This window comes from Notolepis coatsorum (assembly GCF_963971535.1).
Source record: "Notolepis coatsorum genome assembly, chromosome: 18".
Classification (NCBI taxonomy): Eukaryota; Metazoa; Chordata; class Actinopteri; order Aulopiformes; family Paralepididae; genus Notolepis; species Notolepis coatsorum.
In genome coordinates this window covers 3,553,374-3,568,813 of record NC_140182.1, presented here as the reverse complement: position 1 = coordinate 3,568,813, position 15,440 = coordinate 3,553,374, and the positions used below count along the sequence as shown (strand labels likewise).

Sequence of the window (15,440 nt, the reverse complement as noted above, 5' to 3'; positions counted from 1 at the left end):
AAAATCAGCCATTTACCATTTACCCCCCTGAATAAAATTTTATTTTTTTGGGGGGGATCATTCCATTTGGGCTGTGGGGGGTGAAGCTTAATGTCTGAAGGAGTCGACTGAAGGCTTCTTGTCCTCTGTGCAAAATCATGCAATTGGTCCACTGATGGATACATGTTGATATTTGTCTAGTCTAGCGTGTTCATTAGATGGTGAAATCCTCTTTCAGTGCCTCTGTGCCTGTTTTCTTAGGCAGTTAGCCTCGCTGGTATGCGCACCATTAAGCATTAGCCACGCTTCTAGGCCTCTTTGCTTTTGGAAAGAATGATTACATTTTTTTTTAATAATAATAATAATAATAATTATTATTATTATCTTTTTTTCCCCTTTGCATTCGACTAAGAGGTTGGCAGTGGACTACGGCTCATTTCGATCGATTAGTCAACTACTATTGGACTAGTCGAGGTCAGCCCTGATGTTTACTGACTGAAGTACATTGTTTACTACATTATTATTCCACTATGAAAGCACATGTATTCTGCCCAGTGAGACCCTCTATGACCTGGGGAGGAGCACGAGGACTCACCAGCGGCCGGAGGTCAGGGTGCGACAGGATGTAGCCGTTGTTGGTGATGAGGAAGGCGTAACCGTGGGCTCCCAGCTGGAGAGGAAGAGCACAGGCGTCGTGGTTAAACGTCTGTCCACCCATAATAACCACGTCAGCGATACCGGAGTCTCAAGGCGAGCACAGAAAGACTCAGAAGAAGCTTCTATCCCCAGGCCATCAGGCTGCTCAACGAACAATAAACACTATGCAACAACAACCATCAAATGCACACAGCACACACACCCACACGCACACACTCACTTTAAACAAACAACACACTGCAGCACCCACTCTCCACACTTTAGATCACACAAACACACTTTACACTTTATATTTATTGGTAAAGGATTTGCACTACAACTCGTACACCTTACTGTAAATTGTACCTAAATTGTACCTCATCCCATTTCTGCTCTGCACTATATAGTATTGTATATTAGTACACTGCATAGTATATTGTATATTGTATGGTAACTCAGTTACTTCTATTCTGCATCGAACATTGTACATATGTCTATACTGAACACTGTGACCTCTATTTTTACTTCTATTTTACATGCTATACTATGTTATTTCATACGTATCTTGTCTAGCACAGTCTCTGGAGCGTAACAGTAAGAAGCATTTTGTATAAAAGTATTCTGTACTTCTGTATGACAACTATTAAAGAAACTTGAAACTTGAACTTGAAACATAGAGACGTAGAGTGACCTCACGTCGTCAGTGCTGATGTGTGGAGAGGCTATGGTTAGAGTGAGTAATAATAATAATAATACACTTTATTTGTAGAGCACCTTTCATACAAAAATTGCAGCTCAAACTGCTTTACAACGAAAAAAAAGACAGGCATATAAAATCACAGTTTTTCACATTAGGATCTAACATCCCAACAGGCCACCTTGTTTATGATTTGATTCACTTTTAAAAATAGACAATAATAAAACGAGTAAGATAGAATAGACAGAGTAAAATAGTGCAGTGCAATAAAATAGTAGAATAGAAAAGACATCAAATGAGCAGATAAAGTGCAGACATAAAACTTTCAATATAAAAATATCGTTTTTTTATTTTTATTTTTTTACAGTGCAATAAAATAGTTCTGGATTACTATTTAACAGTTTAAAGTCATCTTTACCTTCTCTGTTTGGTATCCACAGTTTAAAACCTGACAGATACCCACTTTGACCCTTCGAATCTCCCACTCAGGGCAAACCTCTCTCTCTCAGGGCAAACCTCCCTCTCAGGACAAACCTCTCTCTCAGGGCAAACCTCTCTCTCAGGGCAAACCTCTCTCTCAGGGCAAACCTCTCTCTCAGGGCAAACCTCTCTCTCTCAGGACAAACCTGCCTCTCAGGACAAACCTCCCTCTCAGGGCAAACCTCTCTCTCAGGGCAAACCTCTCTCTCAGGGCAAACCTCCCTCTCTCAGGTCAAACCTCCCTCTCAGGGCAAACCTCTCTCTCTCAGGGCAAACCTCTCTCTCAGGGCAAACCTCCCACTCAGGACAAACCTCCCACTCAGGACAAACCTCTCTCTCAGGGCAAACCTCTCTCTCAGGACAAACCTCTCTCTCAGGGCAAACCTCTCTCTCAGGGCAAACCTCTCTCTCTCAGGGCAAACCTCTCTCTCAGGGCAAACCTCTCTCTCAGGGCAAACCTCTCTCTCTCAGGACAAACCTCTCTCTCAGGGCAAACCTCTCTCTCTCAGGTCAAACCTCCCTCTCAGGACAAACCCCTCTCTCAGGGCAAACCTCCCTCTCAGGACAAACCCCTCTCTCAGGGCAAACCTCTCTCTCAGGACAAACCTCCCTCTCAGGACAAACCTCCCTCTCTCAGGGCAAACCTCTCTCTCAGGACAAACCTCCCTCTCAGGACAAACTTCCCTCTCAGGACAAACCTCTCTCTCAGGACAAACCTCTCTCTCAGGACAAACCTCTCTCTCAGGACAAACCTCCCTCTCAGGGCAAACCTCCCTCTCAGGGCAAACCTCTCTCTCAGGACAAACCTCCCTCTCAGGGCAAACCTCCCACTCAGGGCAAACCTCCCTCTCAGGACAAACCTCTCTCTCAGGACAAACCTCCCTCTCAGGACAAACCTCTCTCTCAGGACAAACCTCTCTCTCTCAGGGCAAACCTCTCTCTCAGGACAAACCTCCCTCTCAGGGCAAACCTCTCTCTCTCAGGGCAAACCTCTCTCTCAGGGCAAACCTCTCTCTCAGGAAAAACCTCTCTCTCAGGGCAAACCTCCCTCTCTCAGGGCAAACCTCTCTCTCAGGACAAACCTCTCTCTCAGGGCAAACCTCTCTCTCAGGACAAACCTCTCTCTCAGGACAAACCTCTCTCTCAGGGCAAACCTCTCTCTCAGGGCAAACCTCTCTCTCAGGACAAACCTCCCTCTCAGGACAAACCTCTCTCTCAGGGCAAACCTCCCACTCAGGGCAAACCTCTCTCTCTCAGGGCAAACTTCCCTCTCAGGGCAAACCTCCCTCTCAGGGCGCAGTTCCCTCTCTCAGGGCAAACTTCCCTCTCAGGGCAAACCTCCCTCTCAGGGCGCAGTTCCCTCTCTCAGGGCGCAGTTCTAGGCCTGGGTCCTACACAGTTTTAAAGCCCGACAGTCTTTCTTCTTACTGGATACCCACACAGTTTAACCCTTTCACTACCACACTACCAAAGGGTTAACCCTTTCACTGTGACAATACAGAAGGTTAACCCTTTCACTGCCACAAGTCAAAGGGTTAACCCTTTCACAACCACACGACAGAAGGTTAACCCTTTCACTACCACACTACAGGGGGTTGGGGGACCCTGATGTAAACAAGACGAAAGTCTTTCTCTGGCCTGCATCCCCTTAACAATTGTGTGTATTGAGCCGTACTGTATTGTACCCATTCTGCAATCTGTTAATAAAATGTTCAATCAATTCAATCAATCAAGCTACAGAAGGTTAACCCTTTCACTGCCACTACCGGCTAATGTAATGTGGTTGTGAAAGGTTAACCTTCTGTCGTGTGGTAGTGAAAGGGTTAATAGTACCCGACAGTTTAGAACCCGTAATAAAGAGTAGCCCACCAGATATCTTGGCGCCAGCTTCATGACTTCCTGGAGGGGTATGTCAGAGCCCACCACGCCCAGCAGGATCCCATGGGACAGCTGGAGAGACAGAGGGGGGGGGGGCTCAAATAAATAAAAAAAAACTGTTTGTCGAACCGGGCATAGAAGTGGTTGAGCTTGTCAGGGAGGTCCGGGTCATCATCTGTATGTAGGGGGGGGGGGGAGTTTTTTGTAGTTTGTTATTATTATTATTATTATTATTATTATTATAATTTTTTTTAACTTTTTATCCTCCATTTTTCTGTGTTTTCCTCCCATCCCAATCTTTTGTCGTTATGCCAATTCCCCCCTCCCCTTCCTGGTCGTTGCGCGGATTTTGCCCCCCACTGGTCGGTCTAGGGAGCCCTGAAGTCTATCACATGCTTCCTCCGATACATGTGGAGACAGCCAGCAGCCTCTTTTCACCTGCCAGCGCGGAGTCTCATTGGGTGAAGTGTAACGCGTGGGAGGCTCACACTACCCTCACCATCTCCCTCCCGCACTGTGCAGGCGCCCTGACCGACCTGTAGGAGTCGCTGTTTACAACGACCAGATTACCACCCACCGGCTTCCCTCCCGCTGACTCTGCCAATTGAGCCAGTATGACGGCCGGCCAAGCCGGAGGCACCGCTGCTGACAGCCGGATTCGATACCGGTGTCTCTCGCGTTGGTGATGAGCGCTTAGGCCGCTGTGCTACCCGGCCGCCTGTAGTTTGTTATTTCTTGTAGGGTTTTCCAGACTGCTCTGGGATTGTTGGCAGCGAATTGATCTTCCATTTTTTTTTTGCATGATTTGATTTGGCCTGCCTGATTGGACCAGACCGTAGTTTATATTTAGCAGATTTGTACTGCTCTTTATTTCCATTTATGTAAGCTGTGTTCTTTTCTTTTCGTAGCGATGCTATGTCCTTGTTGAACCAGGGTTTATTGTTTCCACGTGACGTGACGGTTTTAGTGGGGGGGGGGGGGGGTGCACATCTCCACACAAAACCGGATGTGTGACGGTGTCACGGTTGTTGTGTAGCGTCCAGTGAGTCTCACGTGGACTTGAGACAGCTGGGGAGACGGGGGGGGGGGGGGGGCGGGCTTATATACACTGTCTCAAATAAATAAATAAATAAATACATCGCAATTATTGCATGTAAGCTTCCTTACGAGTTTATACCACTTAACTCCTAAGTCGGGCAACACTTAATTCCTTAAATTATGCACCTCTTAATTCCTAAATCGCAAAGACAAAATGGAGTCCAATCACTTAAGCCCTCGGAATAAGAAGCACATAGGCTGTCTCCTATGTCTCGGAGGATAAGCATGTGATAGACTTCAGGGCTCCCTAGACCGACCAGTGGGGGGGGGGGCACATGCGCGCAACGACCAGGAAGGGAAGGGGGGGAATTGGCATAACGACTAAATTGGGATGGGAGGAAAATACAGAAAATAGGAGGAGAAAAAGTGGATAAAAAAACAAAACAGATGTGGTGTCCATCCAGTCCGTTTGGAGATAGCTAGCATCATCATTAGGTGAACAGCATGGCCGGACTTACAGAAAATGAATGCACACAGACACAGCACTCCCGAGTTTTCCATATGGGAATTATGAATGAATGTTAACTAAGTTCATTTTTTTCAATATAAGTCTAGTAATGTATGATATGAATTAGTAAATAAATATATAGTATGTTCTGATGAGTAAATAGGGGTGGGATTAAATAAGTGTATGCTTCTTCCCATTCCTTTTCAAATATGTAAATGACAAAAGAAAATAATAATAATTGAGTTTGACTTTTTCGTTTGTTCTTCATTTGAACGGCTTATGTACTTGATGTTTGTTTGTTATGTTGCATATTTGAAATAAACTTCAATCAAATCAAAATCTAATCAAATGATCCTTAAAAAATATTTATTTTAATTTTATATTGATGTAATCTGACTATAATTCTGCTTCTTGGAGAATGCCACATACAAGCCCCGTGAGGGTTTTAGGCAATTCTCCTTCACATCTCTTTGTGATTTATATTGTGTTATATATATATATGTAATTGTTTTTATATGTGTAAATAAACAAAAGAAAATAAAGAAAGTAAGTCTTTAGCTCACGTAACACAGACTTAGCCGCGTTGAACAATTCAGTTAATTGTGCGTTTAATTAATACAGATTTGATTTTTGATTTGATTTGATGTTTTTTATGTTCGTGTCTTACATACAGGTGTATGCCCCAGCCCATATGTGCTTACAAGACACATAAACAGTAAGTATATAATAGTATACTTGACATTTATTAATAAGTTATATAGACCTAAGACCAAGATGGCCACAAAAAAACACAATAAAACGTAATATAACACAAGCTGTACGCAATGGTATGTAAACAAAGAAACAAGAGGAATTCAAATACAATTATATAGGATATAGTGTGTTTTGTCTCAAGTGCCGCATGCTCTCCCCAAAAATCCTGCAAAACTGAAGATGTCCTCCACAACAAAAAAACAACTCAACTCAACATAAAACTCTCAGACTGTCAAAACAAATCCGGAAATTTACAAATTGAATTTTCTCAAATAATACAGAATAATAATGGAATCAATAAATGGAACTGGCCCACTGTACCGTCTCCTTCTTCTTGCTGAAGACGGGCATGGCCACGGAGGTCATGAGCAGGAGGCTCTGAGCCTTGGTGTTGAAGAGCTGAGGAGGAGAGAAGGTTCACCGGCGTCGTCACATATTCACTGTAACCTCCGCCACGGTCCTACAGCACCCCCTGCTGTTGGGTTGTTATGTTATTTTAACTTCACTGTTTTTATACTTCCTGCTGCTTGTTTTATTGTTAACCTTGACTTTTAACCCCCTTTCACTGCCACACGACAGCCGGTTAACCCTTTCCACTGTGATGATACAGAAGGTTAGCCCTTTACTATCACACAACCGACAGCGATGCTCCATCATTAGCATCATTAGCTCCGCTCCTACCTGACCGACCTACTCCACCCTACACTCCAGCACCAGGCCTCCGCTCCTCCTACCTGACCCTACTCCACCCTACACTTCAGCACCAGGCCTCCGCTCCTACCTGACCGACCTACTCCACCCTACACTCCAGCACCAGGCCTCCGCTCCTCCTACCTGACCCTACTCCACCCTACACTCCAGCACCAGGCCTCCGCTCCTACCTGACCGACCTACTCCACCCTACACTCCAGCACCAGGCCTCCGCTCCTCCTACCTGACCCTACTCCACCCTACACTCCAGCACCAGGCCTCCGCTCCTCCTACCTGACCAACCTACTCCACCCTACACTCCAGCACCAGGCCTCCGCTCCTCCTACCTGACCCTACTCCACCCCTACACTCCAGCACCAGGCCTCCGCTCCTCCTACCTGACCCTACTCCACCCTACACTCCAGCACCAGGCCTCCGCTCCTCCTACCTGACCCTACTCCACCCTACACTCCAGCACCAGGCCTCCGCTCCTCCTACCTGACCCACCTACTCCACCCTACACTCCAGCACCAGGCCTCCGCTCCTCCTACCTGACCCTACTCCACCCTACACTCCAGCACCAGGCCTCCGCTCCTCCTACCTGACCCTACTCCACCCTACACTCCAGCACCAGGCCTCCGCTCCTCCAACTCCGACCTCCTCACCATCCCCCGCACCAGGCGTTCCACACTGGGAGACCGAGCTTTCGCTGTAGCTGCCCCCAGGCTGTGGAACTCCCTCTCCCCCCCCATCCGAGGCTCTGACACCATCAACCTCTTCAAATTATTATATTATTATTCAAAACCCACCTAAAACCCCACCTGTTCACACTTGCCTTCACGCAACACGGCCCGCTCCCAAATAGCCCACCCCTGACTCTTTTCTTTTAAGCCACAGATCCCGCTTTTGTTGTTTATTTTTGTTCTTATTTGTTTTTTCCTGTTGTTACTATACATATTCATAATTTTTAATTTTTTTATCTTTTATTTTTTCAATTTTTTTTCCACCCTTTCCTTGTACAGTGTTCTTGAGTCTGAGAAAGGCGCTTCTCTCTTAAAATCCAATTTATTATTATTATTATTATTATTACACTAGAGGGCAGTGTAGGACTGCACGTAGTGTTAACTCATTAAGCATGTGAGAACCCATACTGTAGTATATAATAATAATAATAATAATAATAATAATAATAATAATAATAATAATAATAATAATAATAATAATAATAATAATAATAATAATAATAATAATAATAATAATAATAATAATAATAATAATAATAATAATAATAATAATAATAATAATAAACGTTATTTATATAGAACCTTTCATACAAGAATTGCAGAAGTGCTTCACAGCAGTGATGTAGACACAAAATAGACATAGGTATAAAATGAGCATAAAATTGCCATTAATTATATTAGACGGGCATAAAACAAGCAGAGAATTGACATTAAAACCTCCCAATGTTTTTAAATTGATCTGTCTATGATAAGATCTATGACAAATATATATATATAAAAGAAAAGAAAAAAGATTGTAATAGATTTCCGACAACATGAAAAGCACACTTTCGCCTTTCCACACTTATTGATTATGATAGATTTCTGACAGAGCGCTTCATTCTTTTTTTATTTTTTATTTATTTTTTGGTCTTTTTCCCCCTCCATTTTTCCTCCGATTTTCTCCCATCCCAATGTTAGTCGTATGCCAATTCCCAGTCCCTTCCTGGTCGCTGCGCACTTACCCCCCACAGTCAGATCATCTGGGAGAGTGGAGGCTACCACGTGCTTCCTCCGACACACGTCCAGCCAATCACCGCTTCTTTTCACCTGGCAGCGCGGATTCTCATTGAGAGGGCGTAGCGTGTGGGAGGACCACACTATCCCCCTCACGTCCAATCCGCGCTTAGCAGGCGCCCCGACCGAACTGTAGGAGTCGCTGTTTACAACGACCCGGACCCACCCCGCCAGCTTCTCCCACCCTCTGATACAGCCAATTGTATCAGTGCAGACGGCCAGCCAAGCTGGTGACAACCCCGGAGCTGTGAGCTGGATTCGAACAGGCAAATCCAGCTCAGCTCCGGGGCTGGTGACGAACGCAATCTCCGCTCGGCCACCTAACCGCCCTCAGAGCGCTTCATTCTATAGTATAATGTAGAGTAGTAAACTACAGTACACTTCAAATGACTATACTACACATTTACTATACTATAGTAATAACTACAAGGCCGGGAAAAAAGCTAAAAAAAAAAAAAAAGGGAATAACTACAGTAAATACTATAAAAAAAAAAGAAACACTTACTATACTATTATCTATAGTAGTAGATGGTGATAATAATACCTCTTTGGCATTGGGCAGCTGGTATGGAGATGAAGTTCCACGGGTTGATGAGAGGAAAGGAACATATGAGTGACATGAACACATGAAGAGGAGCAATCAATCAATCAATCAATCAATCAATCAATCAATCAATCAATCAATCAATCAAACACATGAAGAGGAACTGAGCACATGGAGAATGAGATGGCATGTGAAAATGAAGATGCATCGGACCAGTGATGTACAGTAGAGTAAAGGAAACCCTTTTAAATTCAGTTGACCCATTTTCTAATATACTTAACAGTTTACTATTTTACCTTTGTACTGTTTGAACTATACTCTTGTCCTGAAAACGTTGCAATTACGTTTTCTTGAATCTTGGAATATTGTATTTACAATTTTTTGCTATCTTAAAACGACTATTGAAATGAAAATGTAATTCATTATATTTTGGTGGGTTAATCAAAAGTTGTGATTTCTGGGTGCTGGAGTTGGCTGCGTTGTACGTAAACGTCGGCTGTCCGGAGTCACGTGATCTCGTTCCTTCTATAGACCTGTTCGCTGTTTACAAACATACCGTGTTCGAGCCAATCAGCAATACCAGCTGAGTCACGTGACTAAGTTGCCCCGGACCTGCGCGAGCTGCTGCGCTACAAGAAAATACGACGGGGCTCTATGGAGAAACCATGACACTCCCCTGACTAACAGTATAATGGAGCTCTATGGAGAAACCATGACACTCCCCTGACTAACAGTATAATGGAGCTCTATGGAGAAACCATGACACTCCCCTGACTAACAGTATAATGGAGCTCTATGGAGAAACCATGACACTCCCCTGACTAACAGTATAATGGAGCTCAATGGAGAAACCATGACACTCCCCTGACTAACAGTATAATGGAGCTCTATGGAGAAACCATGACACTCCCCTGACTAACAGTATAATGGAGCTCTAGGGAGAAACCATGACACTCCCCTGACTAACAGTATAATGGAGCTCTATGGAGAAACCATGACACTCCCCTGACTAACAGTATAATGGAGCTCTATGGAGAAACCATGACACTCCCCTGACTAACAGTATAATGCAGCTCTATGGAGAAACCATGACACTCCCCTGACTAACAGTATAATGGAGCTCTATGGAGAAACCATGACACTCCCCTGACTAACAGTATAATGGAGCTCTATGGAGAAACCATGACACTCCCCTGACTAACAGTATAATGGGGCTCTATGGAGAAACCATGACACTCCCCTGACTAACAGCTGTTTAAAATGAAAACGTCTGGATGTCAAGTGTGTGAGTCTTTCACCTTTTACATATCTAGCTTTGGCATGGATTGATTGTTTTAGATCGCTAGCATGGCTAACAAATGCAAATATATTGTAGTCTGCCCCGTTGTTCTGACCAGGATTATGTTCCGGGGATGTGCGCGCACACCGAGACTGACGTATATATATACGTCTATCGACTTTGCATTACTTCGCTGCAGGCGTTCAGAAGAACAGCGTGAACAGCACTTGTGACATTTGAGAGTATAATTATACTCTTACCATAGGTAGCAGAATGTTTCTTGTAATTGGATGTGAATCACTACAGTGCCAAAGGGCTTACTCACCACTGTGTGCTTTACCAAATGGTAGGATGGACCTCTCTGTACGTACGGAGGAAATCCCACATGTTTGTTTTTATATATAAGGCCGTCATAGGGAAGCTTCCCGTTATCTTTCCAACCTAATTAGCTTTGCCTCTAGCAGCTACCATACCAGGTCCACAAGATGGCTACTTTTAAAAAACCAGAGAATAAACACTGAACTAGGAAGAACAGCTTTTTCAAGCTTCGCACCTTGGGCATGGAATGGGCTACAGGACCATATCCACTTAGATACCCTGGTCTCCCTCTGCGAATTTAAATCTGTATTACATAACTTCCTATAAGAAGAATGACGCTGCTTTCTGTAGTCGGGTCCCAACTGCAAAATTACTGTATTACCCTGTATTTTACTGTCATATACTTTTACTATCATGTAGACTATTCTGCTTTGTGTTTACATGTGATGTAATTGTATACATGCACTTTTATTATGTTCTCGTGTGATGTATCGCACATTTGATTGCCGTCTGATATATTTGCAAATGTTATTGCTGTCATCTTGGCCAGGTCTCCCTTGCAAAAGAGATCTTGTATCTCAATGGGACTTCCTGGTTAAATAAAGGTTAAATAATTTTTTTTAATACGTAGTATTATATAGCATTATGGAATTGAACCCATAACATACAGAGAGGACAGCGGGAGAGCAGGTCTCACCACAGTGTCCATGTAGGCCTCTGTCCAGATGATGTCATGGTCGTGGTTGATGACCATTGGCCGGCTGAGGACGTGCAGATACTCCATAACGTTCTCCTGCACGTCCGCCAGCGTGGAGATGTGTGTGTAGTAGCCTGCAGGGGGAGACAGAGACAAGATGTGTGTGTACTAGTAGCCTGCAGGGGGAGACAGAGACAAGATGTGTACTGTAGTAGCCTGCAGGGGGAGACAGAGACAAGATGTGTACTGTAGTAGCCTGCAGGGGGAGATAGAGACAAGATGTGTGTGTACTAGTAGCCTGCAGGGGGAGACAGAGACAAGATGTGTACTGTAGTAGCCTGCAGGGGGAGACAGAGACAAGATGTGTACTGTAGTAGCCTGCAGGGGGAGACAGAGACAAGATGTGTACTGTAGTAGCCTGCAGGGGGAGACAGAGACAAGATGTGTGTGTACTAGTAGCCTGCAGGGGGAGACAGAGACAAGATGTGTACTGTAGTAGCCTGCGCAGAGGAAGGGTGGACGGAGGGACGTGGGAAAACAGAGGACACCATGAAAACAAGACAAAATCAACGCACATACACACACACACACATTCAGTCATGTACACACACATGTACACACATTTTAATATCTTTCTTTGTATTGAGATACATTGAGGTGATCTGCTCTTGTGTTTTAGGTTTATAATTGTTCTTAACGCAATGGACGCCACAGCGGTATGCGTGATGTGTTGTTAAAAGGCAGACGCTCTAAAATATAGGAATACGTGGCGGTGTTTGCAGGGCTATAACTATATTCTATATTATAGCTATGGATACAATACTATGGCCCATTTGACATCGACTATCTATTGTTCAATATGTGTTAAAGAAATACATTTTTCATCCATACATTCCCGTGTTATACCGTGGTGAATATGAGTAGGCCTATAGTTTTAGAGTGATCCTGTCTAATCCAAGAAAACTACGCTATGCAGCAATACGTGCAATTCACTAAAAACATTGACATTTCTCGCCTGTACACGCTACTATTTCGAAATCACATCTATATTATCGGTATTATGTTTCATCATGAATGCATGAAAGGGGGGGCGGGGGGGGGTAATTTTTGTATGCTTTGATCGTCACCAACGGCACACGTTGTGGAGTAACGTTACACACACACATGTTGTGATCGAGCTGAAGTCATGGTTGGATCACAGCAGGATTGATATCATATAGCCCTTACCTTCACTAGGATGTACCCCAAAAAGAATATTCCAAGTCACAAGTCCCAGTATTGGTGTCGATCGTGTCACCAACATACTGTAATCCGCCACACATCATGCACCGGGAGCAATTCACGCTTCTCAATCAGACCGTTATAACCGCCCCCCCTTGCCCGACCAATAGAAATCCGACCGGAGACTTTTGATCGACGCACAGGCCAAGATTATAATGTTTCAAAGGGTGCTCGATACTGCCACCTGGGTGGATGCGGCCGGTATTGCACTTTGGCATTATCAGGATGATTCCCCATGTTAACCCAGATGTCCGTGTGCCTGTAATGAATGGAGATATCGAATAAAATAAATAACGATGAAAACCCGACTATACTCGGGTCTGGCGCTGAGCGGTTGGCGAGTTAACCTGAGTATCATCGGGTCTGGTGTCCAAAGTGTTAATTAAAGGCTTAGATTTTAATTGTTTTATATTTGTATTCTTATTTCATCTAACTTTTTTTTACTGTTGTGATGTGAACTTTGTTCACTAATTTTAATTTGTTGATCTTTCATTTGATTCTTTGGATTCTCAAAACAAACGCATGAATCGAGTCCAAGTCTGACTGGATACAGGAAGCAGTGTCTCCTCCAAATCTGGTGACTGCAAATTATTAATTATTATTCCAGATATAGAGCAGGGTTTTGCCAATGATTTACAGTAGCTCTTGGCTCGGACATTCCTGCCATCTGCAGCCCCCTCGCAACTAATCTATGGACATTTTTCCTAGGCTTCCAAAATGTAAATACCAGCTATTTACATGTACTGTAGTCAACAGTTACTTCTCTGTGTATGTATGTGTTTGTATATATGTGCATATGTAGGTATGTAGTTGGATATATGTATATAGAATGGCTAGAGGAAATATACAGGGTAACCAAATGTTTTGTTAACCAAGTTAATTTTTCATTATAAGTCTGACAATAAAGAGATCAGATAGTTAGTATGATCTGATGATGAGTAAAAAGGGGTGGGATTAAATAAGTGTATACTTCTTCCCACTCCTTTTCAAATGTAATGAGTGACAAAAATAAGTACGTTTTCTTTTTTTTATACATTTATTATTTGGACGGCTATATCTGTACTTGTGGTTTGTTTGTTGTTGTTGCATATTTGAAATAAACTTCAATCAATCAATCAAACTATTATGGTACCAGAGAGTCTATTATAGTTGGAAGGGCCTGTAATCTGGTTTTAACTGTAAAATGACTTTGTCCCCAATACTAAACCTTCGTAAGAATTGAATGAGAAAAAGCATGAGCTGCAGTAGGAAGGCAAGCTAGCTTCCCTTGTAGTTGTAAACCAGTCCAATGGTGTTCCCGTCTCTGCTGTTAGGATGCACCCAATATTCGGCCACCAAAAATGATCGGCCCGAAAATGGTTAAAAAGGTATTTTCGGCTTTCGGCCGAAAGGGTTTTAGCACCGAAAATATATCACTGAATGTCAAAGAACAGGGTTACGTAACGTTCGTAACCTAAAGTGTTGTTGTGATGACGTAATCAAAACGCGGCTACAGACTTTGTGCAACGTATAACGTGAGCAGCTTGGCAGCTCTTCCTGCGTTCTGCAGCCTGTGATGACTAACTCCTCTTGGGAGTCGCGCTGTTTCTATGTAAACTCCGCGAGCAACGCATCCAATAAATGCGTCTTTAACATGCTTTATATCCTCGCCATTACTATATGCCCGTCGCGGTTAAAACCTTTTAAACTAACGTTAGCGTTAAGTAGCTAACAACGCTTGCGGTCCTCTTTCACTCGTCTCTCGTAAGCTACGTCATCCCCCGCTAAGAGTCACAGGAGATGTAGTAAATACAACAGTCCTTCCATAATTCCATGAATTATGACAGTAGCCACTACAGTAACATCATTAAGTCTGCTATAAGCTATTATCCCTCTCATGTGTGTCTTTATGCAGATCTTTATGCAGTTTTAAAGCACCTTGGCTTTGTTCTGAATGCACTTTGTTGTAGTTATTCTACAGAGAAAAGAAAATGCACTTGACTTTAATGCACATTTTGTTGTATGCAAAGAGAAAATGTTTAAATTGTACAATCTTTCAGCAGTCTGGAATTAATGTATGCATTCAAAAGTGCTGAATAAATGTTTTATGGGCCCATAATAGTGATTATTAATATTATTTAAGTTTTGCCATAATCATGTCTTTTGCCATAATCAGGTAGCTGAAAAAAAAATACATTATATATATTTATATTAATCATTTTCGGCATTTCGGCATTCGGCCAACTGTTTCCTAATTTCGGCATCGGTTTCGGCCAAGAATTTCCCATTCGGTGCATCCCTATCACTTTACATTTACAACTGTACAGGTACCTCCGTGCTTTAGTGATGGTGCTAAATGATGTTCATCATCTCTCTCTCTCTCTCTCTCTCGCACACACACACACACACACACACACACACACACACACACACACACACACACACACACACACACACACACACACACACACACACACACACACACACACACACACACACACACACACACACACACACACACACACACACACACCTTTCGTAATCTATACTATTTTTATTATTATTTATTTATTCCGCCGATTTTTGTCCGCTAACTCCTCCCAGAGCTTTGGCACCACATACACGTGTAAGGTATCAAAATGACCGGCTTGCGCCAACTCTTGCTATTACTTTTCGGAAAGTTTCACCGCATCGTTTGGCTACAAATTAGAACATTTAGACGCTCTCCCGTTGGCCGGCGGTGCACAGGCATCACCCACACTTTCACAATTTCCCCTCGCGGAATTGTCTAGTTTTATTTGTTATTCATTAATGTCTTATTTTACTGTTATAATTTTTTTTCTTATAGTTTACTATCTAATTTAGCTATTTTATTATTATAACT

General features: G+C 43.2%; 1 protein-coding gene across 1 annotated transcript in view; it reads right to left on the bottom strand.

The window, feature by feature from the left end:
* The window catches only part of LOC311244795 (voltage-dependent calcium channel subunit alpha-2/delta-4-like), a gene marked incomplete at both ends in the record, with an annotated part of 181,251 nt that overhangs the window by 61,084 nt on the left and 104,727 nt on the right, over positions 1-15,440 (bottom strand). Inside the window, 5 exons of the mRNA XM_084334483.1 lie at positions 575-649; positions 3,662-3,742; positions 6,291-6,368; positions 9,003-9,020; positions 11,297-11,430. Of these exons, the coding sequence (XP_084190609.1) occupies positions 575-649; positions 3,662-3,742; positions 6,291-6,368; positions 9,003-9,020; positions 11,297-11,430 (386 nt within the window). The remainder of the gene's footprint in view (positions 1-574; positions 650-3,661; positions 3,743-6,290; positions 6,369-9,002; positions 9,021-11,296; positions 11,431-15,440) is intronic.